The sequence below is a fragment of the Diadema antillarum genome, unplaced genomic scaffold, assembly GCF_040938485.1.
Source record: "Diadema antillarum isolate AM-2024a unplaced genomic scaffold, OU_Dant_1.0 scf00000138, whole genome shotgun sequence".
NCBI lineage: Eukaryota > Metazoa > Echinodermata > Echinoidea > Diadematoida > Diadematidae > Diadema > Diadema antillarum.
Genome location: NW_027271027.1, coordinates 782,921 through 794,001, shown reverse-complemented (window position 1 = coordinate 794,001; position 11,081 = coordinate 782,921). Strand labels below are relative to the sequence as shown.

At 38.4% G+C, this 11,081-nt stretch overlaps 1 protein-coding gene across 1 annotated transcript; it reads left to right on the top strand.

Annotated features, from left to right (window-relative positions):
• The first annotated feature begins 549 nt into the window (after positions 1-549).
• LOC139721103 (transmembrane protein 272-like) lies at positions 550-9,740 on the top strand. Its single transcript, XM_071632432.1, has 6 exons — positions 550-617; positions 2,234-2,363; positions 4,550-4,660; positions 5,985-6,044; positions 6,985-7,197; positions 9,169-9,740. Exons 1-6 carry the CDS (start codon positions 603-605, stop codon positions 9,375-9,377), a joined length of 738 nt encoding a protein of 245 aa, XP_071488533.1. The 5' UTR covers positions 550-602; the 3' UTR covers positions 9,378-9,740.
• The last annotated feature ends 1,341 nt before the right edge of the window (positions 9,741-11,081 follow it).

The window sequence follows — 11,081 nt, the reverse complement described above, 5'->3', positions numbered from 1 at the left end:
TTGTTGTCCTCTCATACGTCATAACCTCTAGTAGTCTCCTCATCCAGCGGTTCCAACACCAAAACTTTAAAAACTCATAACTTTTGCATCGATTGTCCGATTTTCCTCAAACTTTCACTGATGTGTTTTACTAATGTTGCTGCTTTCACTCAATCCACATTGCTCTTTGGGTTTACCTTCCCTTTTTTAAAGAAATTGATAAAATTTTGGAGTGGATTTCTTCTTTATGCAAAAAGAGATTAAATTGCGTGTCCAAGCTGAGTGCCATGATGTAAATTACATATGGCGTCATGATGTTCTTATCAGGTTTGCTAACTTGTTTATTAGATCCAGAGAACTTACAAAGAAACAATAAGTCCGCTGATACATATTGTGATGAAGTTTATCAGTCCGATGGCTGACTGGTATTTTACAAACCGCATGTTGTATTCTAGACTTTGGCCTCATGAATAGAAATGACGTCAAACGGGGTGACAGTATAGTCTCGCCCAGAATACAAATTACGTTACGTTCAAGTCTACAAAACTAAAACTGCACCCACAACAGACAGGCCTACCATCACTCGCTGCATGACAGATACCTGAGCGTACTTGAACGAGAAAATGGCAGCTCCTCAGGTATGATATGATATCAAACTTGCCTATTTCGTATGTGGTTAACGTTGTTCACACGAGTGTGCCGCCGTTGGTGTGACCGCATTTCGATATGATCATATTCATAGTTTGATGGATGTATGATCAGGAGAACAAAACCCGTTGAACGGTCCCATACATTGAATTTTGTGTTATTTCACTTGATGTGACGTGCAGAATGTGTTTTTCTTGAGCTTGTTGCACTCTCTCAATCCACGTGTCTATGAAGGTATGGACTTAAAGTCAAAAAGTTTTTAACACACACACACACACACACACACACACACACACACACACACACACACACACGCACGTATAGATATATACATGTATATAGATCGATCTATAGGCCCTATACCGGGTGTCCCCAAAAAAGCGGAACGGTGGATTTTCAGTACCTTGCGTTCTAAAAGTGATATATTTTTTGACATCATTAGAAAGAGCATCTTCTGCAGAAGACCATGATACCAAAATCATTAAATTTGGTTGCGCACTTTTTATTCTACGCCAATTTCTGTAAATGCAGTCATTTTCAATTTTTTGCGACTTTATGAGATAATAATTTGGACGCGACTCGCGTTCCATACGGTGAATTGTGTTAGCTCGTTGATCCATGTCAACAAAAGATAACGCTTTCATATTGGGAGCACACACACACACACACACACACACTATTTTTTTTTTCCCTGGCCCGTGTCCAATGTGAAATAAAGCTGTATCTTTTGTTGACATGGATCACCGAGCTTACACAATATTCACTGTATGGATCGCGTGTCGCGCTCAAATTATTATCTCATAAGTCGCAAAAATCTGGCGAAATTTGACAATCACTGCATTTTCAGAAATTGGTGTAGAATAAAAAGTACTGAACCAAATTAAATGATTTTGGTATCATAGTATTCTGCGGAAGATGCTCTTTTTAGTGATGTCAAAAGATGTATAACTTTTAGACCGCAAGGTACTGAAAATCCACCGTTCCGCTTTTTTTGGGACACCCGGTATATAATTCCTCCTGGCAGACGGATTGTAGATCTAGATAGAGTTCTAGATCTAGTCTATTAATCATTGATAATTGCATTACTAGTAACAACTTACAAGTACATCTTGTATGAGCAGACTGTACTCCTGACACCAGAAGTGCAGTACATCTTAATATTCTCACATTATGCTAAATTTAAACTTAAATGCATTAGCCATTAACTTTGATATTTTAATATGTTTTATGTTTACAAGGAAAGCAATCAAATGTGATCACATTGCCTAAGAACACCACTGCTGCTGCCAAAGAACATGCAGAATCGGAGATTATTAGTTGCGAGTGTATTGTCTTATCCACTGGACCTCAACACTAAAAGATCCCTTTTAATTACAATATTTGTATACTACCCCCCCCCCCCTGCACTGTTAGATTGAGTCTGAAGGTTTCACATTTCCTGCCCCACAGAAAAACACAGTGAATCATGAATAATATTTTGCTTATTTTTCATACTTCAAATAGAACTTCATACAATGTATGTCTCTCCCACAGCCCTCCTTTCATCTTTCTCCCTCCAACTGTCTGGATCTGTCATTGATATTTTGTTTGTTCTGTGTTTACTCAGGATGTGGAGGTGGGTATCAGTGACAACCCACCACCTCCAGCCTACGGCTCCAGTGAGGTGACGGGCACTAGTACTGCAGCTCCAGAGGCCGCCCCTCCTCCAGCCTATAATATTGCAGCCAGAAGACAAGGTAGCAATAGGGGCTTTTTTATACAGTGCACTCCCGTTATAGCGAAATGCTCGGGACCGGCAGTTTTCTTTCGTTATAACGAAATTTCGTTATAACCGAACAAATACAATATATAACAAAAACAAGGAAACCACACTTATATCATATTCTGTTTGTTGAATACTCATCTTACACTGTGCAGATATTTGAAACGGAATGGTATACTGTACCTTTTAAATTTCGTTTGGATATTACATTAAAGAGAGCATAAAATTGACAGAAACTGTGCGTGATACACGGAGCGAACACACCGTGATGTGAAGCGTTCGCCCATGCTTGTTCCGCTACGAATTTTCAAAGGCGATCCGCATTTCGTTATAACGGAGCACATTTCTTTTGTTTTTCTTTGTCCGTGGGGCTCGGAAAAGACTTCGTTATAATGAAAATTTCGCTATAACCGTGTTCGTTATAAGCGAATTTTGTACCATAGACATTAATGGCGATAATTTTGGGACCAGAAGTTTTACTTCGTTATAACGAAATTTCGTTATAACCGTGTTCGTTGTAACGGGAGTGCACTGTACATCTTGTCTTGTCTTGTTATTAATGTACAATGCAGGGGCAGATCCAGGAATTCCGTAAAAGGGGGGGGGGGGGGGGCGCAAAAAATATTTCTGTGCTACATCCAGGTTTCATCTCATTCTTTTTCTTTTTCTTCTCCTTTGTTTTTAACAAAAAATAAAGAGGGGGCGTGCGCCCGATGCGCCTCCCTCTGGATCCGCCAACTGTGCTGCAATGTAGGGCATTGTTTTGCTTCCTGTGTACTAGACATCAAAATGAAATAGCCCATGTTCTTCAAACATAATAGTAAAATCAAGGAGAACAGTTGTCAGTAGAAGTTTCATTAATACAGAATGTACATTGTGAAAGGTGTTAAAATTCAACTGTGAACCAGTGGTATTAGTCTCAATGACATAAATGAATGTAGATTAGACAAGGTGATATGTTATTGCCTTGTAGCTGTTCCATTGGTGTAAATGCAGTAAATATCTTATAAAATTATTAACTAAGACCTTATCCAGGGCTCGTCACTAACGGTGGCCCGATGGCCCGGGGCCACCAAAAATGAAAGTCGGGCCACCAAATTTAAAAAAAGGGCAAATTTCGTGGCCCGCCTCGGGCCACCAACATTTTTTGAAAAGTATGTCAATAAATTCGTAACTTTCTGCGCCGGAAATTAGCAGTTAAATTTGATTAAAGGATGGATGAAAAGGACTGAATGAGTGCCCGAGAGTGAGTGTTGCAAGTTTGTTGAAGTTTATTTATGAGTAGATATGTCCAACTTCTAATTTTTACTATCATAAAACTTAGATATTTGATTCATTGAAAAAATAGGACTTTTAATGTTTTTTCTTTTTTCTTTTTTTGGGACACCAAATTTTTCTCTCGGGCCACCAAAAATTTGAAATTTAGGATTTTGGTGGCCCCATCGGGCCACCAAACAGAAAAGTTAGTGTCGAGCCCTGCCTTATCCCATGTATAAGTCATCATCATTACTTCATCGTTACAACTCTGGAATAATTCAGGGCCAAGAACATGATGTCCTCTTTTGCTGTATTTAGAAAGCAAGTCTTGTGAAAATTTGTGTACAAGCTGATAGGAGGCTTGTAAGGGCATGACATCAACATGGCATCTACAGTGTGCATTGTGAAGGAGATTGTAATGAGTGCAAAGCATGCACATGAATGTACAGTATGTCCCCCCAAAAAATTACAACCAGATTCTTGCATTGATAACTCCCAATATGATAAACTGCTACTTCAGGGTCTTAAAATATAACATCTTAGCTCTATTTTGCAGAAAACCCCATTCAATTTGGTTAAGTGGTCACAGAGAAATGTGGATTGTTGTAAAGCATGCCATGGGTCTGATTCTTCCAAGTTTTGCTCTTGGATGCTCTTGGAACTGCATATTGATGTGTGAACACAAATGACAGAACAGACCAGTAACTTTTTCAGGAATGGACCAGTAAGAAATGGAAAAACTGGGTACCTATTGGTCTGACAGACAGGTTGGACCAGTAGAAAAAATGGGTAAGTGTGCAGCCCTGATGTATGTTTTAAGAATTATTACATCCATTCATTCATCCTCTCTACTTATAATTTATAAGTCCCTTTGCTGTTTGTGTTGTTTTATCTCTCCTCCAGATGCACCCCCTTCCTACAACTCGATATTTGGCAAAATGAAAGATGCTAAAAAGGACTCCAACAGCCCATTAGATTACCTAAAAAGGGCATTTCAATTGCTCCTTAGCACAGGTAAATATGAGTAAGATTTGCATTTGCATTTGCATTTGTGTATGTATGTGTTTACACTTTATCGCATGAGTTGTGCAGTAAAAAGGTCTTTTTTTATTTTTTTGCTTACGTTATTTCTAATAAAATTCTTTTTGTGAGTTACAAGTCAACAAAGGGCCTATGTTGCTATGATTTCTTGGTTCCAACCCTAGGAAAATCCTGTGTTCATCACCCAACATAAGTCAACAAGTATTTTGCTTCTATGACTGGCTATGAAAACACAATGAGAATGCACAATCTTCAGCAGTGTAGTCGTACTCTCTGCAATGTTGACTTACATGTACATCAGCAAATCAATGTGCTGCATAACAGTAAACCTGATGAAAGCATGTAATTGTGTTGAATGCATAGTTTATGTGTTTGTGTGTGTCTGGTGTCCTTAATATGCACTGCATGGTCAGCCCTTTCAGACTGTTCCAAAACCAGACAAAACGAGTTGGAGAAAATGTGATTTTGTCTTTTTGTCTCAGTTGATACCAGCACAACAGTGTTGATGATGATCTGTAATGACTGTTGTGACTGCTGACCCAGACAGCATAGTATGGTTAAAGTTATTCAATTTTGCATTCAGGTCGACAAGTTTAATCTTTGTTGCGACAATACTTATTTGTTTTTCAGTCAGATTGTTATCAAGATATCAGAATGCATGCATTTCTCATATATTTCTACCATACAAAGACATTCTTTCAGTAAACAGTATGTGCTTCAATTTTGGGTTCTCAAACAGACATTGCATCCCATGTGATATTGATATCGTTTTCTTTAAACTGTGTTGAAATCCAGTTTCTTTTGGGTAATCCTTTTTTGTTTCAATGTCACTTTAATAACATTTTGATGCCAGTAAATTGTGAAGAAACAAGTGAAAAGGCAGTGGAAAATTTTGAAATTTTGAATGTGTCCAATATTTTCTTGGACGTATGATGTGTTGAACCATCTCCCCTATGCCCATGCAAAAACAAAAAACAAAGCTTGATCCAGTTTGAAGCATACACTCCCAGATTGATTTCTTCTTGTTCCTACAGCTTTTGCATTGAAATGGTAACCAAGGTCTAATGTCAATGGTCACTGAACTTTAGCTAAAAATGGGATTTTTCAATCTTAACTTTATATGGGAATGACCAGTGGTAAATACATTGGGGGAACAAATAAGAATAAGCAGACAGTTTTTTTTTCCATGAAAGATAAAATGGTAGTAGTGAATGGTTACAAGCCAAGGTCAAAGGGTCACTGTATTCAGAGGAAGTGTTTGATTCATATTGCATATATTCGTATTCTCTTTTTCCAGCCATTGTATCCATCTTCTTGGTCGTCTCACTGGCCATCCCTATTGCAATGATTGCTGTTGGTGAGTCACAGACAATGGTTCAAACCAAATGGTTACTTTGTGGCAGTTGAAAACTTTGCTTTTGTGACTCTATGTTTTTCTGCACTGTCATGAAGAAAAGAGTTTTTTTTTTTTCTTTTTTGTGATATATGCATGTACAATGAAAGTGAAATTTGAAAAAGAAGATAGCTTTAGTAACGTGGCTTTAGAAGTTGAATATATGGACCTTTTTATATCCATAGCGAAAAGTAAATTCACATGCAAATATGTGTGCTCCATTTGTAAGTTAAAGGGATCGTATAGTTTTGGTTGAGAACTAACTTCAGGTTTCTAACATTTTTTGGAGAGATAGTGAGAAACCTCTCATGTGATATAAAGGGAATGTAATTCCAAGAGGAATTCAATGTTTATTTGATGAAAATTGGTTTTGAAATGGCTGAGGTATGCAAAAGCAGAGTGATCCTAATAAAAGGTGTCCCACCTTTTATTACAAATGATCGCTTTGTTTACTTTGTTTTTGGATGTCTCAGCCATTCCAAAACCAATTTTCATCAAATAAACTTTGAATTCCCTTTAAAATGGTATGCTCTGTACTATTTCATCAGTGGTTTCTTGGTATCTCGCAAAAAGTTAAAAGCCCAATCCTCATCTCTACCAATACTATATCATCCCTCTAAATTCTTTGTAGGCCTTATCGACATGTAGATCAAGTTGGGATAGCTGAACTCTTTTTTTTTTTCTTCAAAAGTGGAAGTTAATCAACATGTATTTAGCAGAGTACCAAGTATTCTGTACTACATTCTAGCTACTTTCTTATGATTGTAACTTTTGCAGAGTTACAGTCATACTAAAACTTTTTAATCTTGACTCGAAATTCCCCCCAAATTCTCTGAAATGCTATGTGTCAAACTTTGACATTGCTGTAGACATCTGAGAATCCTTCTTCTAATGTGTCTTGCAGGTGGGATATACTTTACACGTTGCCCGATTGATCACCGTATCCCAATCTTCCTTGTTGTCATGGGGGGCGTGTCCATAATGAAGAACCTATCTGATCTGAGGAACCGGTATAAGTACCCGGGTGGCAGAGAGGATGAGGTGCGGCACCGCAAGGAGTACGAGGGCTTCATCAGCCACCTCATGGGCTGCTTCCTCTTCGTCTTCTTCATCACAGGTAGGCTGAATGGATTGGCATCAGAGAACCTTTTTTTTTGATGAGATGAGGAGGAGGTTGTGAACAAGATGGGAGGGAGTTGCTAGTAATATACCGTCCCTTTCTTTGTTATACCCCTACCCCTACCCACACATACCCCTTGTTCACACAAGGTCCCATAGGACTTTCCCCTCTGAAACCGTGGTGTGGACGTTCACTGGGACTTTGCCATGCAAAGCTTGTCAGGTCCAGAAACTGGGACTTTTTCCGGTGTCCCTGCAAAGCTTGTCATGTCCAGGGACAAAATTTGGAGGGGAGAGTGACTTTGGGCTTGTATTTATGGCGCCCAACCATATTCATAAACTGTGCACATGTGCAAACTTTTGTGTCATATGCCAGGGACTGACCCAAACCCCATTTGCCCCTGCAGCTTTGGGACAGTCAAGTATTAGTGTAGACAGGCAATTGTAAAAAAAAAAGAAAGATAAGATCTCTTGCGACTGCTCCCCTACGTGGGACATAGTGTGAATGCAGGAAAAGTATGTAAGGGGGTATTTAGGAATCACTCTGAGGTTGGTGGCCAGGGGGTCATGTGTGCAACCATGATTTAATTCCAAGACTATTGCTGATTTACTTGCTAACGTTAAGTGTAGAGAGCGGGCCATACATAAGTAGCAAGTCCTCAGACAGGGTGCTACATTTTTTTTCCCCCCACTTGCTCGCACGGGCAGAACATTGGCCCAAATATGAATTTTACTTCCCCAAAAAGGAAGTTCCCAAAATAAAGGAAAATGATAAAGAAAATTTCTTGTAGTCAAAGGCTTTCATGATAAAGACAATAATTTGAATAAACAGTACACATTGATTTACACACTCAAACACATTGGAGTAACAAACGTGGTTTGGTCAAGTGTATGTGTTGCATTTCATTTTTGCTTCTTCATGTAAGTGTTGAAAAGTTGCTGAAATGAAATTGAAGTGCATTGCATCACTAAACAATCATCATCTTTGAGTTTCTTTATGGTTGACTATGTGGTTTTGTAGGGGGAAAAAGTGTTTAAAAAAAAGTGGCTACAAAACTTCTTGCTTGCCCAATTCTAGCAGGCATTTTTTCTTATTGTTCCAAAACACTTAGCCTGACTTTGATTTTCACTTGCCCCGGGCAATCACACAAGTGCTTATGTTGCACCTTGCCTCAGAATCCAAAAACAGTCACCACAGTCATTTAAAATTTTGATGTATTCATGATTGAAATCAGAGAATCACACATGTAGACTCCACATAAAAAAAGTGCAATTGATATGCTGCAGCTTTATACATCACACGCCAAACAAAAATTTCAAGACTTTGGAACAGGACTGACTGGTCAAATTGTTTAAACATCCATTACTGTACAGCACACACGCAAAAACTACCAAGAGGGTATTGGAGTTGTAAGGAGGTCGTTGTGTGATGTCAGTTTGCATTGTAAGATAGCGGGAAGACTATTCCACTTGAGGTCTGGGGAAATCAGATTTGTAGTTTTGACTCAGGTGGTGACATTTGTGTTTACTTTAAGTGGAAGAGACTGGATTTTTCCTTTAACTTATCCGACATTTGACCTTTGCAAGTTTGTCTCATTGAATTAAAAGAAAAAAAAAAGACCTGAATGCATGGGGATTATTTCTCTTTTTTTTTGGGGGGGGGGGGGGGGTGGGGGGGGCTTCGAGTTTGTCTGTTCATGTGACTTTTTCTCGTGAAGAATTTACAGAACCTAGCAAGTCTGCATGATTTATGGATCTGCTCGATAACTTCCATGGATTTAGCAACTACATGGGACAAAAGGCCACCTATGAAGTACGAGGATTCGTTTAAAACTTTAAAAATTTTAACAAAGGCAAACAGAGGAAACTGGCCAGAAATGAATACAATTTCTTAGTGGAAAAATAAGCTTTAAGAATTTGCCCTTCTTTCCACTAACTCAAATTTTTGAAACATTTTTTTGTTTACCAGGCAATGTATGGGTCTATGGCATCTATCGTGTGGTTAACACCACTGATCCTGAGCGAGAAGACAACTACTGCCACCCGGTCCTCTACTACTTCTCCTTCTGGATCATCACAGTCATCTACATCGTGTGCGGACTGGGCTGCTGCTGCATCTGCTGTACTGTGGGAGCAGCTGCCACGACAGCTCAGGATGATGAGGAGGAGGAGTCATAGAAACGGGAGAGATTCATCCAGGGAGGGAGATGATGAGCCCTGCTGAGGTAGAAGCAGTGCCAGTCATGGCAGTGTTTACGTTTATTGCCTCACACCATGAGAATATCATCACGGGATTCAGTGACCAGTGTTGTTAGGCATGGTGTTTTTCCATTCCCAAAGATGTAATCTTAAAAGTTGTGCTTGCTTTCTTTGTTTGATTGTTTTATTTGTTTGTTAAGAGAATGGAGTTGTTGGTTATTTGGGCATTGGGAGATACAACTGTACTTAAAGGACAAGTCCACCTTCATAGACATGTGGGTTGAGTGAATGCAGCAACATTAGTAGAACACATCAGTGAGAGTTTGAGCAAAATCGGACAATCCGTTAAAAAGTTATGAATTTTTGAAGTTTCTGCTCAGTCACGGCTGGATGAAAAGACTACTATAGCTTGTGATGTCACATGAGTACAACGATATAAAGAAAGAATAAAGAAAATTCAACATATTTCCACTTTGCTCACATAACATAAGAACACTCGACTTCTCTCTTTCAGAAGGCAGGGGGAATAATATTACTCTTAACATACGTCAGTAGCAAGTGGAAGAAATGTGCACTTTATTCAAAAAGTAACGTTTAGTGAAATTCTCCTTTTATCTTTCTTATATAGTTGTACGCATGTGACATCATACACTGTTAGTAGTCTCCTCTTCCAGCGGTGACTGCGCAGATACTTAAAATATTCGTAACTTTTGAACGGATTGTCCAATTTTCCTCAGACTTTCACTGATGTGTTCTACTAATATTGCTGCATTCTCGCAATCCTTATGAATATGAAGGTGGACTCGTCCTTTAAAACGTTATTGAAATATGAATAGTTGACCATCTGATGGTTGTGTATAGGGCTGGATATTTCAAATCTTCTGCAAAAAAATCTGGATGCTGTTGCAGTCTCTTTCTTATGTAGTTATAATGCCAACTTCAGTGTGAAGTATAGAGTTCAGAGGTTAAGAATGTTTTCCTGCTTTGAAATTGATGGAACAGCAACAAAACAGAGTAAAATCTTTCAGTTGCCTCTCCGTCATTCAGTTTTGTTTTGTTTTTTTTTATGGAGGAGGTAGTGCCTTTGATTCTGATTTTGTTTTCTCTTTTGGCACCATGCAACTCACTTGTATGGAATTTCTTAAAGAGGATTTTTCATTGTGGTGTTTTTTCATTGTTTGTTTTCGATAACATTATACGTTGAAGTAAAGCTAGCAGTCCATTATATCAGAAATGCTTTCTTTAATATGTACAGTATACATAGTTTACAATAAACGTGTGTGTTTGTGTATATATCAAGTATGGTACAGACACACAACTTTCTAATTTTTCATAGTCTATATATTATACAGTATAAACAAATGCCTTATAAGTTTGTTTCAGGTGCAGTCGTATGCCCCACCGTTACAGATTTTTAAAACATTTTGTTTGAGTTATAAATCACCTGTTTATTCTAATGCTCCTAGCTCTCCTACAAACACATTAGATAGAACTTAAAAAGCTTCATTCCCAGCAATAAGAGGAAATAATTGAAATAAAACTCACAGCATTTTATTGGGGAATCAAGTACCGGTACCAATCACCTACTGTATACCTAGAAATATTTGACTGCCTTTCAAGATCAAGATTCGCGGAATTGAAATGCATACAAAAGTTTTTGTCTACAGTCTGTGTATTGAATGC

Coding starts and splice junctions, on each gene's coding strand:
- LOC139721103 (XM_071632432.1), top strand. Junction 2,364..4,549: donor TATTGCAGCCAGAAGACAAG/GTAGCAATAGGG, acceptor TCTCTCCTCCAG/ATGCACCCCCTTCCTACAAC. Junction 7,198..9,168: donor CTTCGTCTTCTTCATCACAG/GTAGGCTGAATG, acceptor TTTGTTTACCAG/GCAATGTATGGGTCTATGGC.